General features: G+C 45.3%; 2 protein-coding genes across 3 annotated transcripts; one reads left to right on the top strand and one right to left on the bottom strand.

Annotated features, from left to right (window-relative positions):
• The first annotated feature begins 665 nt into the window (after positions 1-665).
• On the top strand, positions 666-2,959 carry LOC136488391 (L-type lectin-domain containing receptor kinase IX.1-like). The gene is made up of 3 exons (XM_066485340.1): positions 666-1,548; positions 1,645-2,176; positions 2,320-2,959. The coding sequence occupies exons 1-3, from the start codon at positions 666-668 to the stop codon at positions 2,957-2,959; spliced, it is 2,055 nt and encodes a 684-aa protein (XP_066341437.1).
• Positions 2,960-4,750: 1,791 nt separating this feature from the next.
• LOC136489997 (SWR1 complex bromodomain subunit bdf1-like) lies at positions 4,751-11,123 on the bottom strand. 2 transcript variants are annotated; one of them, XM_066486505.1, is made up of 5 exons: positions 10,903-11,123; positions 7,026-8,344; positions 6,883-6,931; positions 5,827-5,975; positions 4,751-5,229 (listed from the first exon to the last, which is right to left on the bottom strand). In XM_066486505.1, exons 2-4 carry the CDS (start codon positions 8,223-8,225, stop codon positions 5,836-5,838), a joined length of 1,389 nt encoding a protein of 462 aa, XP_066342602.1. In that variant the 5' UTR covers positions 8,226-8,344; positions 10,903-11,123; the 3' UTR covers positions 4,751-5,229; positions 5,827-5,835. The 2 variants fall into 2 exon arrangements, with proteins under 2 accessions (XP_066342602.1, XP_066342603.1); XM_066486506.1 differs by lacking the exon at positions 5,827-5,975 and having other exon boundaries at positions 4,754-5,229.
• Positions 11,124-23,862: the final 12,739 nt, after the last annotated feature.

Below are 23,862 nucleotides of genomic sequence, written 5' to 3'. Positions count from 1 at the left end.
TATAGTATATAGTATAATATAATGAAAGGCCAGGGAAATGCATGTCCCGATCGAGCAACAAGGTTTTAAATAGCCGGCTAAGCCATTTAGCTTTCTATGTCCAAAAACAAGCTATAGCCAGCTATATCGAGCTATAGCGGCAACTAAGGGCTAACTTGTACATGAAAAAACTTAGCTAAATCCTTCTTAAACAGCTATAGCTGGAGATAGTGGAGGCTATAGCCGGAGATTTAGGGCTTGTTTGGCACGGCTCCTCCCGAGGGGCTCCTCCGGAGGAGCCGGAGCCGTTTTGGAGGAGCCACAAATTATGGCTCCTCCAAAACGACTCCGGCTCCTCTGTTTTTTACTGAAAAACGGCTCCTCCAAGAAAACGTTTGGCAGGGCTCCTCTGAAGGAGCCGGAGCCGAAGCCGGAGAGAAGCCCTGCCAAACAAGCCCTTAAAACCTTAGCAAAGGGCGGCAGCCGGGTAGACCGGTCCGGGGCTTTTGCCGTTGGATGCTGCTCCAAGGCATTGAATTGGTCTGCACTCATGTTGCTGTATAGCTGTATTAAATAGTGCTCTTTGCTCGAAAACGCATGTAAGAGAGCCGCACTGCGCTCTCCTCCGGCCCGCATCCGATCACCACGCACGCACGTCCAAAATACTTACATACCATCACAGCAACATGCTAGAAAAAATCAACGGCGTACATGACGAGCATCGGCGGTCGTCAGTTGTGGTGGCCAGTCGCCGTCGGCATCTCGTCCCGCTCCCCGATGTCGCCGTCGTCAGGCTCCTCCTGCTCCTCGCCGTCGTCGTCGTCGTCGTCGGTTTATTACCGCCCTGTGCAGCAGATGATGACGAGGAGCCGTACCTGCCGCTAGACACTATCTGCCCAGCGTCCAGCAACTTCATCGCGGGTACAGTGTTCGAGGCCAACCTTGACATCCTCGTCCACAGGCTCACCGCGGCCGCGGCCGCCGCCGGCGGTTTTTACAACGATAGCTACAGCGGCCGTTCTTCCGGGCCATCACCTTCAGCTTCAGACGAGGTCTTCGGCTTCGTCATGTGCACCATCGACAGCAGCTGGCAGGGCTGCCAGAAGTGCCTGGACACGGCGCCGTCGTATCTGCTGGGCACCGCGTGTCCCAAGAGCCGCATGGCGGCCGTCATGTACGGTGACTGCATCCTCCGCTACTCCGACCAGCAGCCCTTCTTCAACGACGAGACCGACCGAGGCAGGATTTTCTTTACGGCGGTGACGGACACCTTCGCGGACGTGATCGACGCACGGTGGGAGCTGATGAAGAGGCTCATAGCGGAGGCTGCTTCGTCGCCGCTGCGGTTCGCTAACGGAAGCCAGGCATATAACGAGGGCAGGAGTGATACCTACGGGGTGGTGCAGTGCAGGAGGGACTTCGATCCGACCCACTGCACCGAATGTCTCAACTACCAAATTCAGAAGCTGTTGACTAGTTACCCTAACAACACGGTTGCTTCTGCCAGGGGGTACAGCTGTTATGCCCGATACCAAGCAGATCCATTTGACACCATCTTGGTTCCTCCCGGTAAGCCGGTCACTCGGCTAGTTGTTTTGCTTTTAATGCATGTATAAACTACTCCGTATAATGTTAATCACTATCTTTTTCGATGTAAAAATTTAGCAGATCTGCCGTCTCCACCTAGCAAGAAGGACGCCAGACTGCCTCTGATCATCGGCCTGGAGGCGGCAGCTGCTGCCAGTGGCATCTTGTTCCTGTTATCCCTTAGCATCCAGATATGGCTCTTCTCGCGCTGGTGGCAGAAAAGGATCGACAAGGACGACATGGAAGAGAAATTCGTGAACGGAGCCGGACCGAAGCGATTCTGCTACAACGTGCTAGCTGCTGCTACCGGCAACTTCTCAGATGAACAGAAGCTAGGAGAAGGGGGGTTTGGGTCAGTGTACAGAGGCATCTTGGCCGAGCTCAACCTCCATGTCGCCATAAAAAGAGTGTCCAAGGGATCAAGGCAGGGGAGGAAAGAGTACGCCGCCGAGGTGACCATTATCAGCAGGCTGAGGCACCGCAACCTGGTGCAGCTCATTGGGTGGTGCCACAGTCATGAAGAGCTCCTGCTCGTCTACGAGCTCATGCCTAATGGTAGCCTCGACGCACATCTTTACATTGAAGAGAGGATGCTTCCGTGGTCACTCAGGTCATGCATTGTTTACAGTTCAACCAGCTGGACCTCATCTTCTCTCTGTTTCGCTCCTCCCTCGGCCAGCTAGCATGCACTAAATTTTTCATTTTCTTTTTTTTGGACTATTGTTTTATAATTTATACTGTTGTCGTCTGTAGGTATGACATCATCCTCGGGATCGGCTCCGCACTCCTGTACCTACATCAAGATTGTGAGCAGGGTGTACTGCACAGAGACATCAAGCCCAGCAATGTTATGCTGGACGCATCATTCAATGCCAAGCTGGGCGACTTCGGCCTCGCCAGGCTCGTCGACCACGGCCAGGGGCCGCACACGACGGAGCTCGCCGGCACCATGGGCTACATGGACCCAGAGTGCATGATCACAGGCAGGTTCAGCACAGAGTCGGACATCTACAGCTTCGGCGTCGTCCTCCTCGAGGTCGCTTGTGGCCGGCAGCCCGTCAGAGTCCTGCAACATAATAACACCGCGGTCCACCTGACGCAGCCGGTCTCAGAGCTGTATGAGCGAGGGACGATCCTCGACGCGGCCGACCCGCGGCTGAACGAGAACTTCGACGCGCGGGAGATGGAGTGCGTGCTGGTGGTCGGGCTCTGGTGCACGCAACAGGACCGGAGCCTGAGGCCATCCATCAGGCAGGCCGCTAGCGCGCTGCGGTTTGAGGCGTCCCTGCCGACGTTGAGCAGCACCCCACCAGTTGGCCGCCGGTTAAGCTCGATACCCTCTTTCAACGTGGAGATGGTGGATAGCACTGCAAACAGCAGCACGCATCTGTAACTGAACCTAACTATCGCCATAAAAGGAGTGTCTAGCAGCTCCAGGCAGAGGAAAGAGTATACCTCCGGGGTGACCGTAATTCCACAGCCCATTTATAGTGACTCCTTTGTGTCGGTACAAGTCGCTACATCAATCTACGGTCGGTTGGTACATAGATCTACGTTGACTGACCGATCACTTATACCGATGGCCGACCAATGGAGCTAAAACATTGACAGAGCAATCGTTCACGGCAGACGAAACATTTTCACCGTGCCATGGTTCACCCTGCAGAAAATGCGTGCGGTCAAACAAATCCACGCCCGGTCACAAAACCGCCGCACCGTCTGCCTCCAATCCCGCGCGCCGCAAAGTCTGCCTCCAATTCCGCGCGGTGGACCCGGAAGCACGGTGGAATAGGCCAATCAATCCCGCTCGCTCGCTTCCCCCGGCGCACGCGCGGCACGCTCCCCCGCTCCTCCAGACAAACAGCCTCCATCCCTCGCGAGTCCCCCTCGCCACGACCAATCCAGTGGGAAAAAACCTCGGCGACTCCCCGCGACTACGAGGGTCGGCGCCGGAAGCAAGGGCAAGGCGGCGCGGCGCGGCTCTTCCTCACGACACGGAGCGACGGCGGCGAGCCGCGGCAGCTGCCAGCATCCCGAGAACGCGGGCGCCGTCTGCCCCACGAGGCCACCTTCCCAGCAGAGCGGCGTCACGGCGGCAGAGGCGACGCGGCATCCCGACGGCGGAGGCAGCAAGGGCAAGGCGTCGCGGCTCTTTCTCACGTCTCTGACCGACGGGCGCGGGCGTGGCCAGCAAGTGCAAGGCGGCGTGGGCGGTGTGCCGCGTACGGCGCGGCGGCATGGGCACGGCTCCTCCACCGGCGGCACTCGGCCACCTTCCCCGGCCAGAGGAACTTGGTCACCTCGCCACGGCAGTGGCGCGCGGCACAGCGACGGCAAGGCGGAGCGGTAAGGCTCTTCCTCACCAATCCGTCCGACGGGCGCGGGTGGCGCGGGCAGCACGGCGGCACGGTTGGAGCTCCTCTACTTGCGGCCCTCGGCCCTCTTCCCCGGCCAGCGGCGCTCAGCCCCATCCACTGGCCGGCCGGCGGCAGCGCACGACGAGCTACAGGGCACCGCCGCCAACCTTCTCTTCAGTTCGGATCTGCGGCGCTGCCACAAGATGGCGAGCTGCTGGTGTTGCGGCGTGGCCTGCTTCTAATGCACCTAAATTTGTGACATAATGCACTTAAATTTGAGATACTGACAGGCCATGCTACTTGTGTGGGCGCTTCAACCCATTACAATGTATCAATGCCAATACGCATGTGATACTCATCGTCGAAAAATTTGTATGATGTTTTGGGTTTAAACATTACGGCATCAATAAATTGATAATTGTTGCCTTGCTTAAAGAAAATTCAGATTAGAATTCTTACAAATAAAATTCAGAAATAAGCAGATTTGGTGAGTTTGATGGTGAACCTTATGTCCAACTAGAGAAGCAATGTCATGTTAATGAGGCCTGCTTGCTCTGCTTTGGTTGATAGTTAGATCATGTAGTAGTTCATATGGTCACACATGGCATTGTGTCATCAAATTGATGTTGTTGATTCAGGTGTTACGTAGTACTCTCCACGGCGAAGAATAGGAGGATCTGTTTTTGCTAACAATTGTAGGTAAATAGCGATCTTTAGATCATGAGGATAGAACTTCCTTTTCTTGTTGCTAGAACCTGCAAACATGATTGCCGAACTCAGAACTGAATATGCAAAAAATTTTGAAGTTAAAAAAAAAGGACAAATAAAAGAAACTGATCAGGACGCAAATACTTGCTGCTGCAGCTATTCATCTCTCTCTCTCTCTCTCTCTCTTTACCATGGACAAACCGAAGAGCAACAAAATTACAAAAGTTTAACAATCCATAGTATGTGCTTAACCAGAGCTAACCAAGCAGCCTGCTGTACTGACCTCCCAGGGTTTAGACAAAAAGCACCCAAAACCACCAAACCCCAGCACAGCCAACAACACCCATGACCAAGTCTAATATTTCTCACCACCATGGCTAAGATGACTACGACTTATTACAAGCCCAGACCGGCTATTACAGCTCACAGGCTATTTCCAAACTACACACCTTTCAGACGCACTCACTGCAGGATGCTTGACTTGATCGCGAGGCTGTTGTCTCCTTCCTTCTGACCTTGCTAATGAAAATGCAGGGCCACCGACTTCAGGACCTCTGCATGTGCTCCACCTGGGAAGAAACCTCATCCTTCTGGATTCCTGCCCAATATATTAACAAGGAGCAAATCAAACATATGATCTCCGTGGGGGATTTAACTCTCTTTCCTTCAAACAAATGATCAGCATGCAAACACTTGCTGCTACAGCTATTCATATCTTTCTTTTTTACCATGGACGAACCGAATTCCATTACCCAAGAGCAACAAAATTACAAAAGTTAAACAATCCATAGTATGAAGGACAGGCCTGGTGCAAGCGGTAGAGTCTTACCGCCTGTGACCGGAAGGTCCCGGGTTCGAGTCACGGTCTCCTCGCATTGCACAGGCGAGGGTAAGGCTTGCCACTGGCACCCTTCCCCAGACCGTGCACAGAGCGGGAGCTCTCTGCACTGGGTACGCCCTTTTTTTTAAATAATCCATAGTATGTTCTTAACCAGAGCTAACCAAGCTGCCAGTTGTACTCAACTCCCAGTCCCAGGGTTTAGACAAAAAGCAACTAAAACCACCAAACCCCAGCACAGCCGAGGTATAGAACACCAATGACCAAGTCTAATATTTCTTGCCGGCATGGCTAAGATGACTACGACTTAGCCCTGTGCGGCTGTTACAGCACACAGGCCGTTTCCAAACTGCACACCTTACACACTCACTGCAGGCTGCTTGACTTGATCGCAAGGCTGTTGTCTCCATCTTCTTTCTGACCTTGCTGATGAAAATGCAGGGCCACCGACTTTAGGACCTCGGTGCCATGCTCCACCTTAGAAGAAACCTCATCCTTCTGGAATCCTGCCTAACACATTAACAAGGAGCAAAACAAACATATGATCTCCATGGGGTAACTCACTTTCCTTCAAAACTGATGGAGTTTCTTGTCTTCCAGATGATCCAAAAAGCTATAGCCAAACCAACACCGTACACTTGTTTTGACATTTGGTAGGCTCCACTTAATCCACAACCAAAATTGGACGAAAGAAGAGGGTCTAACAGCCACTCCAAATATGAAGGCAAGAATACTCCACACATATTTACTGGCAGGGCATTCAAAAAAGAGATGAGATACTCTCTCTCTCTCTCTCTCTCTCTCTCTCTCTCACACACACACACACACACACACACACACAACAAGTATCCCCCCTCCTCTTTCTTTTTATGAGATTGTCTTTAGTCAGAATAAAATTTTGTAAAGTCAAGGCAGCTTGGCCTTCCATATTTGTAGAGGCAGCTATTCATGTCTGATACACAACACTCAACTATTCATATGTTGATTTCTTTTTCTGTTTCTCCCCACATAAATTTTGGTTCAATCTCACTTTTTTGCAAAGTGGTAGATGCTTACATGATCAGTTGCTCGTATCCTTATATTTTAGCATTCTCCTAAAGGTAGAAGGTATAGCTTTAGGTGGTTCATATGCCCAAAGCCTTAGTGAACAGACACTAACGAGTCAAAAATAATGAGAAGGGTACCGGGAACTAATGGGTCATGCCCAAAGCCTTAGTGAAAGGAAGAGAATGATTTAAATATGCCTCCCTGTTGCCAGCAGGGACAAAGTGATTTAAGAACCCCTATTTGCTAGGTATACCTGAATACCAAAAGGAAAATGACAAAGCATTAATAATCACAGTAACAAGTCTTAATTGGCCCCAGGAATAAAAGCTTGTTGTGTGTAATGCAAAGAAGATATGCCATTGACACCTTTTGAAGAAATCTGCTCGTCGCTGCCCACAAAAGATATGATTTTTACCTGTACAAGCAACATATAGCAGTACTTAAAATCATATAACCACCAATTAAAGCAAACCATAATCATAAGTGAATAAGAGCATATGTGATCTCACTTTAAAGGATAACGCATCTGTCAGTGGCTTCTTTGCAATCAAATTTGAGCAAGCAACTGGCCTTCTAATAACCGAAGGTTTTGAATTTGAGCACCCAATTGTAGACTTTGAATCCATTAGAGCTTGAACTTCTGTGAATATTGTCTTCTGCTCTTGAACCGGGCTTGGGCCTCTAAATTTCCTTTTCATTGATTCCCATAATAAATCAAATACTCGATTCAGTTCTTTAGCGACAGTATGGACATCATTGCCTGGAGGATTATACTTCATAGCATTTGAAAATGTTAGCCTCACATCTGCTGCAAACTCCTCAATGCTTACATATTTCTTTTTTGTGAGTTTATTCTTAACAGTACCCAAATCCATTGGGTTGCGGATAACATCAAAGTAGTCAGGAATCCCATATAGCACTGGATCAACAGGATCTTTGAAAAGCCAGCCACCTTTGTAATCGATGAGCTTCCTTACGATACTTCCACACAGCCTTATCTTCCTAGTATTCAAACTTTCAGCCTTGAGTTCATAAGACGATTGGTGCTCACATGTAGGAATTGGTGTCACACCATCCTTTTTAGAGAGTCTGCTTTCCTCAACCTCAAAGTCTGTACTCGAGTTTCCCAATTCACTACTTACACATCCTCTCCTCTTCTTACAGGCTTTTGTGAATATTGTCTTCTGCTCTTGAAACGGGCTTGGGCCTCTAAATTTCTTTTTCACTGATTCCCATTTTGAATCAAATATTCCATTCAGTTGTTTAGCGATAGCATGGACATCATTGCCTGGAGGATTATACTTCATGGCATTTGAAAATGTTAGCCTCACATCTGCCGCAAACTTATCAGTGCTTACATATTGCCTGTTAGTGAGTTTCTTCTTAACAGTACCTAAATCCATTGGGTTGCAGATAACATCAAAGTAATCAGGAATCCCGTATAGCACTGGATCAACAGGATGATTGAAAATCCAACCACCATTATGATCCATGAGCTCTCTTAGGATTTTTGTGCACCACCTTATCTTCCTAGTATTCATACTTTCAGCCTTCAGTTCATAAGACGATTGGTGCTCACATGTAGGAATTGATGTCAGACCATCCTTTTCAGAGAGTCTGCTTTCCTCAACCTCAAAGATTGTACTCAAGTCTCCCAATTCACTGCTTACCCAAACTCTCCTCCTCTTCTTACAGGCTTTTGTCATCATTGTGTTTGGTTAGAGAGCTTGATCTCTTGTCTGACAGAGGAGCACTAATTCAAGACCTGCCAAATGGTGAAGCACTGCCAAGCCAAGAGAGACAGAGCACAGCTTTTCCTTCGTCAAGCCTGTAGGTAGTGCATTCATTTAGAAGGAAGCTACAAAGCTGTTAAACATGCCCAAGAAAAAAAAATATAGTAGGCACATAGTCCCACACCGGAAATCTAACAGGGCTACCACAATTGATTTAAATGAGTTACTTGTTTAACTTTAACCAATTTGAGGAAATAATGAGAATTGCTGGCATATTAAAAGAACTGCATGACAACAACACTGAACTGCATGATCACTAATTTAATGTTTAGAAATTCAAATGAATGAGGAAACTCAAATGCAGAAGAAAAGAGCAAATGCAGATCTTCTGGAAATGGACAAATGACCTACACAATCCACCCAAACCAGTGGCGGAGACAGAAACTTTTAGGAGCCTGGGTGATTCTCATTATGCACAAATGTTTATCTAAAAAGATATAAATATTTCTCTACAATACAAAGAAAAAATTTCCTTTGCGCTTTGCCGACGAGCCCAGGCGGTGGCTCTGCCAGTGACCCAAACTAATAACAAACATAAAGCATTGCCTTCCTAACATACACTGTATGGTGCAGGATATTGCAATAGTAATTCAGGAAATTACTCATTTTAATAGCATAATTGTATGCCCAAACGAACTTCTAAAGTGTGGATATGAATCCATATCATCCAAGCAGTAATCACAACTCATATACAGTTTATCAAAGAGCAACTCTGCATTCCACTCCATGTCAATTTCTAGACCTTCTGGCTTCTGCCCTCTAGATTAAATTAAATTCACTGCATATAGGGGCCAGGGTTTTACACGCACCATGAAAACATACTCAAATACAATGCTGAAGGCTAAAGAATAAAATGTAAGGAATGTCCATAGCACATAGACAACTAAATCATAATACATGGTTATAAAAAAAAAACTAAATCATAATACATAGTGGAATTTTAAAAAATTGACATATGTTCCTAATTTAGGAGCCAGCAGATCATTCCAGTGTCACATAACCACCATGACAACCTTATAACTTTCCAAGGGATCAGTAAAATTTAGTGTTGCTATAGGTACTTAATCAGTTATTCTTAATTATTCAAAATAAGTACCGTGAGAACTTCCAGCTAGTTTGAATAATTATCAATGCACTTCTGCGCACTCGTGCACACAGCAATACTCCCATACAAGTATACATTTTAGAGTCAAATGCACTAGAGGTCCATTAACTTCTGAGGAAGTGTCCTCTAGGTCTATCAACTACCAAATTGCATTTGGGTCCCTAAACTTTTTAAATGGTTCGCCGGACCCCTTCTTTGGCCCTTAGATCCAACGTGGCATGTACAGTCAGCAGCTAGCGTGGCATGCAGAATGCAATTAGCCCCTTCCCTTGGTTCCCTCTCTCCCATCCAGGGGCGGCGGGCGGTTGGAGGAAGAAGAAAAGGATTAGATGAGAGAGAGAGAGGGAACAAAGGGAAGGGGCTAATTGCATTTTATGTCTTACCATCCATGGTAATACAAGTATACAACAATTATTGACCGTTTCATCTTTGAGCCTATGTTCAATACTTCATTTTGTATATCATGCAAGGCTGCCAGTATTTAATACGCAGATGTTTATACCTCCAATTAACTGGATTTAACGGCTAGTAGCCAACCAATACACATCACAAAATCTGAAGAACTAAAACTTGTCATGCATAAGGCCATATTTGAGTGATAGCAGTGTCATTCGCTAATGGTCAATGACAGAGATTCTAACCAAGTAACCAAACATTGTTTTTCTCGAATCAATGAAAATATCATGCGACATGGTGCTCTTTCAAAAACAGAAGAAACTATTGATCACCACTTGCTAACATTTGGGGTGGCAAAATTGAATTTGCCACTTAGGAAACTATTTGGACATTGCTCCTTTAGTCACTGGAAATTTGCTCTTTCTGCCACTGATTTGTTATGTGCTATTTTGTTTCTGCGACTCTTTGGACATTTTGGTTTAATATTATCCCTTGTACCATAAACGGAAATTTATCAACTTATACATACAATGGTCCAAAGGATGTCAACAGAAATGGCATATAACTAGGTGGTTCCTTTGCCACTTGCAGAGGGTGTATTAGCAGATTGATGCGGCAATGACAAAAAGAAGAATAGCACAAATAGCCAAAGAAACAGATGTTTCATTGGAATCAACATTTGAGATTTCTGACTGGCATGTCCAGTCTCGTTAGCAGTAAATGGATTATCTCCATCTGTTAAAATAATTATATGTCCATTTCCACTACTCATTAGTCATTACTATTGCAAGCTGACATTAATATAATTATCACAATCACCTAGCATTTCATTTGAGCCCTTTATCTAAAAAAACATTTCATTTGAGCCAGCCCCACCATAACTGTAACCTTGCACGAAACAGAAGCTTAGTGGGTGTTAGGATGATTGGGAAATGGTAATCAAGTTCAACTTTCTATTGATCCCAAAATTCAAAGAAAATAACATCACACCAAATAAAGCCTCTTATATTATAAATGCACGATAAATTCCCCAATGGTCCCACGCGAATCTACGAAGAAAGAACCAATTCTCTAGGAGAGGAGAACACCAACCTGGGGGGCGCTCGGCGCTCACCGGCGCGGATGAGAGCGGGGGACGCCGGACCAAGCCAAGGCTCCCTCCCCTCCCAGATGCTCCGCCACCGGGGAGGGCGTTTCGAGGTGGACGCTCCCCACCTCGTCCACTGCGTGAAGGGAGCCGGGAATGGATTGGAGGTGGGTGCTCGTCTCCGACGCCGCGGCTCCCCGCTCCCTCCTCGTCGCCTGCGAGAGGCGGCGAGTGAAAGGGGTTTAGGGTTGTGGCGGGGCAAGGGGCTCGGCTTTTCGGTGGCGGGGGCCGGAACGAACGCGGCCTGCTCGGTTGGACCGTTGGAGAAGAATGTGATGGCCTATTGGGCTGGCCCGATGGGTGAGCTCGTGAGGGTCAAGCGGTGGGCTGCCTCGAATAGGAATCACGGGGCAGCTGAGGAAAAAGAGAATAGGCTATCCCCTCAAAAAAAAAAAAGAGACTAGGCTAGTTGCAATTGCACAGCCCAGGTAGGCCCATACCGGCCCCCTCAGTCGCCAGGGATGAGGCCCACATAATAATGCAGCCAGCATCGTCAGCATTTTCTTTTGGATTTTAGAAAAAAGAAACTTTTTCGGTTCATCGATCTATTTTTTTAGAACGGACACTCTTCAAAAGCTACAACTGGGGTTTGTTTATAGACCTATGCTACGAGTACGTTTTTTTTTAGAATCATATGCTACTAGTACTTGGCAATATGAATCTATAATGAATCATTTATCCATCTCAGGTCGCATTATCGTGCATCGTTTTTTCCAAATTATTTCCCCACCAACTAAATTCCTGTGTATAATGAATCGACCGTTTCTAACCCTAGGCCCTAGGGCCCTCGACTATTGATATTCATCACTTGGACCACACCACCCTCTCCATCATGATTATATATTTATTATCGGGCTTGATAGCGCTCGGACGGATGGGGCGTCCGAACGCCCGCGCCCGCAGACCATTTTTCACGTCGTTTCGCGTGTCCATGCGGGACCCGCGTCGCCCCAAACGTTACTAGCATCGGGAAGAAGGGGAGGGGGCGGCGGATGTCCAGCCGGCGCCGGGAGAAGGAGGAGACACCGAGGCGAGGTAGTAGAAAGTGAGGAGGGAGATGTAACACCTGATCCACTTTTGAAACATTGAGATGCAACATTTGCAACATACGTTTGAAGGCAAGTGAAACACTTGAAACATGAATTTGAAACACTTTATGTGGGGCTCGCGCCACACCAAACATCACCCGCATCGAGAAGAAGGGGAGGGGGCGGTGGATGACCAGCCGGTGCTGGGAGGAGGAGGAGACACCGAGGCGAGGCAGGAGAAAGCGAGGAGGGAGATGCAACACCTGATCTACTTTAAAACATCCGGATACAGATGAAACACTTACAAAAACATCTGAAAACAATTAAAAACCATTATAAAACATACGCAACATCCAGATAAAACACTTACAACATATGTCTAAAACATATGCAACATCTAAATAAACACACTTGCATTGCAACATACGTCTAGAAAAACAAATGAAACATTGGGAATAGAAGCTTGCAACATACGTGTACAACCATTGCAACATATACAACATTCCGATCTACTTTTGCAACATCCACGTGAACACTTGCAACATACCTCTGAAATATCCGAAACACTTGAGACATATGCTTGCAACATGTGGTTTCAGCGCAACATCTCCTTCCTGCTTGGGAGAATAGAGGCTCATCGGGTATGGAATTCACTGGTGTAGAGCTCACCGATGGCGCAGGAGAAGTCCGCGGCAGGCTACCCGTCGCGAGCTACGCGCGGGCGAGTTTCGCCCTAGCCACGTCGAGCTGGGCAGGCGGAGCACAAAATGTGTGCAGGCGGGCTCCGCCCAGGCTACGGTGAGCTGCATGTGGGTGAGCTCCACCGTGGCTGTGTTGAGCTAGGTAGCCTCCACCTTGGGCGAGACGAGTGCGAGCGGAGGCTAGCCCGGCAGCCCGCCGCAAACTACGCGGGTGGAGCGGTGCGCGGCCGAGCTCCGCTGTGATTTTTTAGAAACTACGATGATGAGCGAATAGGAGGGGTTATTTAGGCTGGCATCACGGCCCCACCAACGAAAGCGTCCGGGCGGATGGACTTTGGGTTCCAAGAATACATCTCTCTCCTCACTTTCTACTACCTCGCCTCGATGTCTCCTCCTTCTCCTAGCGCCGACTGGACATCCGCCACCCCTTCCCATCTTCCCGATGCTGGTGACGTTTGGAGCGGTGCGGGTCCCGCATGGACGCGCGAAACGACGTGAAAAACGGTCTGCATGCGCGGGCGTTCGGACGCCCCATCCGTCCAAGCGCTATCAAGCCTGATAATAAATATATAATCATGATGGAGAGGGTGGTGTGGTCCAAGTGATGAATATCAATAGTCGAGGGCCCTAGGGCCTAGGATTAGAAACGAACGATTCATTATATTTCAAGTTTATAATACCCGCCAACACAGACATTTCCTTTTGCAATGGATGTGGCGACGTAAGTGGTTAGCGACGAGTGGTGTTGAAAACATACTTGAGATGATGAGAAGTAGTAAACTAGTGATACAAACATCTTTAGTAGCAAAAGGGGAGATGTCGGTGGGGTTAGGCATGAGGAAGGGGACATGGCAAAGGAAGACAACATGTGAGGTGGCGAGGCAAAGAAGACATGTGAGTGGTGCATGCAGGGCAGAATGAGGACTTTTGATTAAGGGAGGCCGAACAATACGATGACACCTCATAAATATGATAAATATATATATTGTGTATGTCTATACCTTTTCTAGTGCTTTTATATATGTATTTAGTATTCATAACAAAAAAATACACAATATTATCATAAAAAAATGGGTGAAACAGTAATTTTTGTGGCTGTGCAATTGAAATATTTATAGGTATTAAAAAATTACTGTGTTTGGGGGCACAACCCCTGCTGGCCTCTGGTTCCGCCACTCTGGGTGCATGACCAATTATTTCAACCATTTCCTAGCGCACCTCGTACAAGCATAGGGAAACAGCCTGTTCGTTTGGTCGTATTTGGCTTATAAGCCATGGCTTATCAGCCAACGAACAATATTTTTCTCTCACACAAAACCAACCAATAGTACTTTCAGCCATGGTTTATAAGCCAAACAAGCCCAAACGAACAGGGCGTACTACTTATTGCTCCATAAGCAATAGTGATCCAAAACTTCATGCCCCGGTTCCAAACCTCTGGAAGTCCACTTTTAGGCTTCTGGGGCATTAATTATTGTGTAGGAAATACCAACAAGACCATAATCCAATTTAAACATAGACAAAGTCAGTTGTCTTCACTAAAAAATAGGGTTTTCAAATGAAGGAGCAAATTTTGAATGCAGAAGCAAAACTTACATAAGTAATGTAGGTTTGCCATGTCCTATAGAAAGAAAAAGATTTGCCCTCCCTAACAAAAAATAGACATAATTAAGCTAGTGTGCCCACAATGAAGCTAGGATATGGGCCTCCTAATTGATTGGTTATAAAACTTGTTTGCCTCCATTTGCATTGTTGTTGTTGTTGTTGTTGGTTGATCTCTTACTAGAGGGATGTATTTACTTCTCTTGTATAATCAACAAAACAAAATTCCATATCGAATTCAATCAGTGCTCCATACTTATAATTTCTTATCCTCATCCAAATCGATCCTACCATTATCCATTTGATATACTCATCCAAGAATTTCAAGGAAACTACATATCCATCAATGCACTTATATTATCCATTCATTCTTCTAACATATCCATCTCCACACATCCATGAAACAATAGCATATAATCATCCATTTATTCATCAAAGATAACCATGCGTGAATCCATCCATTTATTCATCTATCTATAGAAGAAGTCTATTTAATGCCATCCAATTATTACCTGAGTTTGTTTTTGGCCATGCAACTCTAAAACCAAGAATCGTAGACCGCCGAACTATCAATAGCAGACAATTTTGTCCACCAAGATGGTTTTAGAGGTGATTTTATATTTTCTGGAAAAATGTTTTTTTATTCTATGAAACTTCGTAACTAATTCATTTTAAGTCATAAAAATGTAGAAATAGTACCAATTTTTTTTTCTAAAAATATGATGTGTGTACTAGTGCTAGATGTGGATCTATTTTGGTCTTATGTGCACTTGTTCCTATTGTTTTGTTACTTGTAGTCATGCTTGTTATAATGTTTAATCATCATGTTGTACTATAATGAACCCAGAGACCAACCAAGATAATCCATACTCAAAATATAGTACCAAGTACTCCCTCCGTCCTAAATAACTGTCGTTTTCGCTTCCTGAGAAACTACTTTGACTAAATATATATATATATATATATATATATATATATATATATATATATATATATAATATTTATGGTACAAAATTAATGTCATTAGATATATCGTTGAATATATTTTCATATAATAAATTTATTTGAAGATACAAATGTTGCACGCATTTTCTACAAATCTAGTCAAACTTACGACATCGAAACAAAAAATGACAATTATTTAGGGACGATGGAGTATGTTGGAGTCAAATTATAGAGAAATTATTTGTGGATGCCTAGCATTGCAATACTAGTTGGAATGCTGGAGAATGGAGCATAATAGGTTGGTCTCCTCTTTCTAATCTTCAATTTAGTTGTAATTTGCTATGGATTCTCTTGGTGAATCTCGCTATAATATAGTGAAAAATGATGATTTCAATGCGCAATGAACATGCTTATAAACAATAAAACACAAAGATTAGAAAAAATAACTCCAAATAGAGCACCGATAGATACATTGCACTTTAGAAAAAAATGGGTATTTGGTTCATATTTTTGTTTAATTTTAAAATGAATTAGTTATATTTTTTTTAGAAAAGAAACTAGTTATTGTTTTAGAAAATAAAAATGACCCCATAACTAGAGGACACATTTGTTTGATATGATGGTTCTATGGTCAAAGGTTCTTGATTTAGTTGCATTTGCATGGCCTAAAACTAACTCAGTCAATAGTCAATAATTGGATGCCCAAAAATGAACTTCTCACTTATCCATGCATCCTAGCATTCCTAGGGTGAGAGAAGGAATCCTAGGGTGAGAGAAGGAAATAACCAACCTCGTTCAGAAGGTACGGTGACACCATCCGTGCTCAGGGGAGGAATAGGAAGCGACGTTGGCCCATGCATGCTCGGAAAGGAGGAGGACGAGGTAGGAAGAGTTACTGGTGCCCATTCTTGTGGATGAGGTCGATAGTGGCAGCGTTGTGGGCGAGGCTGACCACAATTACGCACATTGTTGGCGAGGATGGCTTTCGCAACTTTTGTTGATCGACGGGAGTGGACTGGTTTAGTTGTTTATATGCCGTCCATATTTAAGGGCTCATTTGGATTGGTTTAGTTGTTTATATGCCGTCCATATTTAAGGGCTCATTTTTCCGACTAAACAATACAACTCAGACACTTACGATCCAACTCTACTAAAATAGCCAAAGAAGCATAGTCAGTGAAGAAAAATGGCTTCACTGGTTCCTAATTCATTTGTGAACAGTGCAACCGTGCAAGAGTTAGAGCAGCCAAAGCTGCTTATGAGCCCTCCCAAACGGCTCTTAGCGTTTTGAAATGAAGAAGCAGGTGGATATGCTATAGGAAAAATAAAAAGTAATGGCATTTTAATCCCATCGTCTTTCGTTCAGTTAGAAGCATTAAATTCATTTACCTAACTAGAATTGTTAGCAAAAACAGATCCTTCTATTCTTCGCCGTGGAGTTACAAAGGCAGTTTCACAGAAGTTTGATGTCCCTCCACAAGCTCCACCTCATCATTAGCAGGCGAGGGGGCAGATCTGGAGGGCGCTGGGCGAAGAGGACATCTGAGGAGGGGGTGGCGGGAGGCTTGGGGGTGGACGCCGGTGCCGGTGGAGGGGGAGGTGGGGGCTCTCTCTCACCAGGTGAAAGGTCCCTAGTTTGGTTTTGGTAATTGAGTGACAACCTAGGTGGACTAATAAGTGTTTAATGTGAGATACACAAATAATTAGTCCACAAGTACACTTGTGTGAGCAACACATGCCATAGAGGTGGAAATGGCTTGGAAATGTTGCAAGGCTCACACATGTGATGAAGGAGCTCATTGCATATGAGACATGACATGGAGTCATGTGACTAGGTGAAGAAGATCAAGACAAGACTTGGCTTGATGGACTGGTTGCAAGCGTGAAGGGCAAGTTGGAGGGTTTGAAGCGATGGACCGCGTGGCGGTGAAGTTTGAGCAAGACTTGGTGCCAATGGACGAAGGCAACTGTGAAGAGCAAGTGAGGTCAAGATCTATGAACCAATAAGATCACGTGATGATGTGAAGTGGATCTTATCATTTGATGATTGAGGTTGGTGCATGTGTTGCATCGACATTGGAGGAGATGGAATGGAATGCACAAGGCAAAGGTATAACCTATAGGGAATTTCATTTTCACCGGTTAAAGGTTGTGTAGAGAAGAGCATGACTGAGTTTAGGATAGATGGCCATACTATCAAGAGGAGCAAACTTATTTGCATATCGATCATCTAGTGCTACTTGAACGATCTAACTTTGCATACGTGTTAAGATCGAGTGGCGTGGTGAGAGCTAGTGAAAATCCTTTGAAAATACTTTGGAAAATACTAACACATGTGCACATATATTGGGACACAATGGTGTTAGCACATGGAAGCAAGGGTGTTGAAGTTAGGCTTGGAAAAGATGAAAAACGAGCTCAGGATCCTACAGTTCATGGTCCTGAGGATGGTCCTGAGGCTGAGTCCAGAGCTCAGGACTCTCTCTAGAGCTAGGGTCCGAACCATGTCCTCTGAGTCCGAAGCTCGGTTCGGAGCTTAGGACTCTGGCTCAGGACTTGGTCCGGAGCTAGGGTCCGGACCATGTCCTCTGGATCCGGTTGAGCATTTTACACTAGTTTGGAGGGCTTAGGACCATGTGATGGTCCGGACCAAAACTCAGGACCCAGTTTGGAGCACTTTGGTACTCTCAGGAGCTCTCTGGAGTGCTCCGGACCCTGACGAGCATTGGTCTGGACCCTCGGTCTGGAGCTTGGTCTGGAGGTGGCTGAGTGAGTGCGAAGTAGCCGTTGGAAACCAACGGTCGACTTCAAATGGTCAGGGGCACATGGTGAGGATCCATGCTAACGCCCTACTGTTCATGGTCCAGACCTTGGGTTCGGAGCCTGAGTCCGGAGCCCCCATGGCTATGTTTTGAGCAACGGCTCTATTTGGCCTTTGGGGTATAAATAGAGGTGGGGCTCGGCCATGGCTGAGGTTGAGCACCTTTGGGGATTTAGTGTCCATGCTTGAGAGTGCTTGGGAGCCCTCTAACTCGCTTGTGCTTGCTAGATTGCAAATCGATAGCTAGTGAGTGATTCTAGTGCATTGCATTAAGAGATTGCAAGAGTAGCACTAGGTGATCGAGTTGCAAGCCAGTGATGCTTGTTACTCTTGGAGGTTGCCACCTCCTAGACGGCTTGGTGGTGGTCTCCATCGAAGCATGTAAGGATGATTGTGCGGTGCTACGGAGAAGTAATTGTGAGGGGTATTGTGCTCGTCCCGTGGGAGCCGCGAAGAGCAACTCTAGTAGAGCGTGTTATTGAGTTACCCTCACTTACGGGTAGGTTCTTGTGGCGTCCAATGTGTGGGCTTGGCGTGGTGCCAATTAGCTCGCGAACCATCAAGTGAACGGTCGACACAACGGAGACTAGCTTGATGGCAACCAAGTGAACCTCTGGATAAAAATCATCGTGTCATCATCTTTCCATTGGTTTGCATTTCCTTTTACACAAGCTTGTATTTACTTTTCGTATATTGTGCTTATGTAGTTGCTCTTGTAATTAGTTAGCTTGCGTAGCTTGCTAATTACCTTCTTGCTTGTGTAGCATACAAGTAGCTCCCTTGCACGACTAATTGGCTTGAGTAGCCTTGTTAGCCACATTGCTTAGTTTGTGTAGCTAAGTAATTTGAACTCTCTAATTTGTCTTGTGTAGCCTTGTTATTGAGCATTGCTAGTGAACTTAGGAGCTTTGTGCTTTTGCTTACTAGTTTGTGTAGGAGCTCTACGGTTGCTTGAGTACTAGTTGCATATGTTTGTGTGACCTTACTTCTAGAATTGGTTAGGTGAGCTCCAGCTAGGCCGGCACCTTTATTGCCTAATTAGGATCTTTGTAAGGTGCTTGTGAACTTAGATAGAGGGGTGTAGTCTTGGCTAGACTGATAGTTTTAATTCCATATTTATTTCGGTTAGCCGGTACGATTATATTTTAGAAAGAACTTTTCATTCCATTTTAGTCCGCCATCTCGACCCTACACTAGGGCCCTCAGCCATCAACTTTGTTTTCTCTCTCCCTGCTTCGTCCATTTTGTTTTGTTTGCACAGAGATGTCAAAATAAGTGGTCATGGTGGAGGCCCCTCATAATGACTTCATCACAGATGAACGTCTAGAGAGGCACATTCGTGTCAGGAGTTTCACCTATGACGATGAGGTGTGTGCGGCGACACATGGCTTCGAAGTAGACCGTTTCCTAGGACAGGGTTTGCGAAGAAAGTTAAAAAAGAAACAAAGACAAATGTGCAATATCTAAAACAAGCAATATATATAGAGTAATAGACGTATCATGCTGTCTGAGTTTCTAGCACTGCAGCTAATGTTGCGCACTTCATATGTTGCTAGGTTTCTGTAAACCAATAGGTCAGTATAAGCTTGCATGGACGAAAGATGCTATCCTATATTCCTATCCTCTTGTTATTTTTGTTTTGTTCAGTCTGTGAACCATTGATGTCAACATGTGTGTGCGCGTGACACGTCCATGGATGTGTGTATGTGCGTGTGTGTGAGAGACACATGTCAATGGACACGGTAACTTGCAATCATCCACAACAACACGTAAAGTTAAACTGTAACCACGGCGACAATAGATGACCAATAATTCCAAATCTTAAACCTTATCACTTCGACGACACGTTCTGTCGGTTGTCGTCCCAAAATTTCAGAGTTTCATCTGACCATGACTAGCAATCTGGCACCCAAGAGCAGCAGCTACGGTACTAACACATACACAACACATACACGTCGTCATAGCGGCGTTGAAGTAGCAGCCGATCTAAAGCAACACAAGCCAACCTGATCCTGACGGACCCAAACCAACGAGCCAATAAAACAGCACGAACACGACAGCTACCTAGCTATGGGGACCAAGTTCTGCAATCCTTGTAGGAGCATCATCTATAGTTTTGTATCATTCTAACACCAACCACCCAAAAGATTATCCTAGGCTCGCCGAATGCAGGTTTGGGCTAGGCTGCTGGTGCAGGCGGCGGGCTCTCAGGCTCCGGCGGTTCAGACGATTCTGATCTCCATTGTGGAGGACCAGCTGCATGTTGTGTTCTCCGGGTTGTCATCCGCCGGTGGAGGTGCCTGTTAGATTAATTTGGGCCAGGCCCATTATTTATTCTAATTAATCAAATAAACTTCAAAGGCCCACAATTATTGTTAAGTGGAAAAGTGATTAGTACCACATGGAAAATTCACTAAAAAGGTTCTCAACTTAAATAGTGAGTCTTAGGACTCTCACATAGACAAGTTGAGAGGGAGAACCGGGAGGCCACACGCGCGTGCCGCCGAGCCGCGCCGCCCGCGCGACGCGCCCGTGGGCCGTGGCCTGGCGTGGTTTGGCCTGGTTTTGTCGCTTGGCCTAACCGAAACCCTAGCCGCCGCAGCCAACTCCCAACGCCCAACCACCCTGTCCAGGTTCATTCCCCCGACAGGGCCTAACGGACAGATGGGGAACTACGCGGCTATAGGGGGGGGCGCCATTCCCCCGACAGGGCCTAACGGACAGATGGGGAACTGCGCGGCTATAGGGGGGGGGCGCCCCCTGTCCGGCAGGGGTGCGGAAACGGGTTGTACTTCTGGAACCTTGCGTCAAGAGGAACACCGGCATATATATAGTCCTAGGGTTTGGAAAACTTTCGGAATTTCTTAATTTCGGGATTTATTTCCTGTTTAAAAATAATTCCAGGAAATTCCTGAAATCATATTTAAGCCACGAAAAATCACAGAAATTAAAGAAAATTCTGAGAAAATTTCCGGACGTAGATATGAACATGATGGATCAAAATATGAAGTTTGGAGCTCATGAAAAGGTTATTGGAAGGTTTCAATAAAAAAGATTAAGCTGTGGGAAAAAGGAATTTAATTCCCAAAAAAGCGAGAAAAATTCCCGGGAGACTCGAAACGACTCCTAAACGTGTTTTGAAAGTTATCACATCATAAAACCAAGATGCAAACGGGATGAATGCAACAAAACAATTAAAGCCATGTTGAATTAAGTTTTTTTTAATTGTAAATAGTTTTTCCTCCAACTACAAATTTGATCATATCTCTACTTTAGTTCTATCCAAATTTAGAAACTTGCAAAAATTAAAAAGTCCGGGTGTTACAAACCTACCCCCCTAAGATGAATCTCGCCCTCGAGATTCGGAAAGGTTGTCAAAGAGATGAGGGAACTCTGTCTTCAAATCATCCTCTCTTTCCCAAGTGGCTTCTTCCTCTGAATAATGCTTCCACTGAACTTTGCACATTTTGACTCTTTTGTTCCGAGTAACTCTTTCTGAGATTTCCAGAATTCTGATAGGTTCTGAGAAAGACAAATCATCTCTTATATTAAGTTCATCAAGAGGCAACTATTCTTCAGGGGCTCTTAAGCACTTCTTTAATTGTGATACATGGAACACATCATGTATCCCTGAAAGCTGTGAAGGCAGTTCTAGCTGATAGGCTACCACTCCTTTCCTATCAATCACCTTGAACGGACCGATATACCTTGGTGCAAGCTTTCCTCTAACATTGAATCGTTTGAGACCTCTAAACGGTGACACCTTAAGATATACAAAATCTCCCACTTCAAAAGTCAACTCTCGTCGTCTTTTATCTGCATAACTTTTTTGTCTAGACTGAGCTGTCTTTAAGTTGTTTCGGATTTCTTTTACTTGTTCCTCGGCTTCTTTTATAACATCTGGACCAAATACCTTTCTTTCCCCAACTTGGTTCCAAAACAAAGGAGTTCTGCACTTTTTCCCATATAAGGCTTCGAATGGTGCCATTTTAAGACTTGCTTGATAACTATTATTGTAGGAGAATTCTGCATAAGGTAGATGTTTATCCCAACTTTTGCTATTCTGTAAGGCACAAGCTCTTAGCATATCCTCTAGAATTTGATTGACTCTCTCTGTCTGACCATCCGTCTGTGGATGATATGCTGAACTAAAATTCAATCGAGTATCCATTGATTCATGCAGTTGTTTCCAAAACCGTGACGTGAACTGTGTACCTCTGTCTGACACTATGATCTTGGGCACACCATGCAAACACACAATCCGCGACATATACAACTCTGCAAGTTGAGCTCCTCGATATGACTCCTTGACTGGGATGAAATGAGCCACCTTTGTCAACCTATCCACTATTACCCATATAGAATCATAACCCGACTGTGTACGAGGTAAGCCAACTATAAAATCCATACTTATTTCTTCCCATTTCCACTCTGGAACTTTCAATGGTTGTAGCAAACCTATGGGTCTTTGATGTTCAGCCTTGATTCGTTGACAAGTATCACATAATGCCACATACTCAGCTACCTCTCGTTTCATGCCGTACCACCAAAATTGCTGCTTGAGATCATTATACATCTTTGTACTACCAGGGTGTAGAGAGTATGCTGAATCATGTGCTTCCCTCAGAATTAACTCCTTAATTGACTTTATGTTGGGGACACAAATCCTTCCTTTAAACCATAACACACCTTGTTCATCTTCTGTGAATCCTGGGGCTTTGTCCTCTTTAATCAATCCCTTGATCTCTATGATCTTCTCATCTGTTAATTGACCCTTGCGGATATCTTGTTCCAACATAGACTCTACTTCCATGGCAATCACTTCAGTGTTGGATACAAAGCCTAAGTTGAGTTTAGCAAACTCCTCATACAACTCAGGTCGTTGTTCCTGTAACTCCAACACATTGCAATAGCTCTTCCGACTCAATGCATCTGCAACCACATTGGCTTTGCCTGGATGATAGTTGATATTCAAGTCATAATCCTTTATCAGTTCTAACCATCTACGTTGCCGAAGATTCAAATCTTGCTGAGTGAAAATATACTTTAAGCTCTTGTGATCTGTGTAGATTTCAGTCTTCTTCCCAATCAAATAATGTCTCCAGATCTTTAGAGCCTGAACTACTGCCGCTAACTCTAAATCATGAGTTGGATAATTCACTTCATGCTTTCTAAGCTGTCTCGAGGCATAAGCTACTACATGACCTTCTTGCATCAGAACACAACCTAGACCTTGTCGTGAAGCATCACAATAAACAGAGAAACTTTTCTGAACATCTGGCATGATTAAGACTAGAGCAGAAGTTAATCTCTTCTTCAGTTCATCAAAACTAGCCTGACATTCTGCTATCCACACAAACCTTGATCCTTTCTCCAACAACTTGGTCATAGGCCTTGCTATCTTCGAGAACCCTTCAATAAAATGCCGATAATATCCAGCCATTCCCAAGAAGCTTCTAATTTCACTAACATTTTGGGGCGCTTCCCATTCTAGAACATCCCTCACTTTACCTGGATCAACTGACACTCCTCCTTCTGAGATGACATGACCCAAAAAGGAGACCTCCTTCAACCAAAACTCACATTTGCTAAGCTTTGCATATAGTTGATTCTCTCTCAGCCTCTGCAACACCAATCTTAAATGTTCTTCATGCTCTTCCTCATTTCTAGAGAATACCAAAATGTCATCAATAAACACCACAACAAACTTGTCCAAGTAGTCCATGAAGACCTTGTTCATAAGATACATAAAGTATGCTGGAGCATTTGTTAACCCAAAAGACATTACTGTGTACTCATATAACCCAT

Source organism: Miscanthus floridulus, chromosome 10 (assembly GCF_019320115.1).
Source record: "Miscanthus floridulus cultivar M001 chromosome 10, ASM1932011v1, whole genome shotgun sequence".
Classification (NCBI taxonomy): domain Eukaryota; kingdom Viridiplantae; phylum Streptophyta; class Magnoliopsida; order Poales; family Poaceae; genus Miscanthus; species Miscanthus floridulus.
The sequence above is the reverse complement of the archived record's forward strand: the minus strand, read 5'-3'. Positions and strand labels throughout refer to the sequence as shown.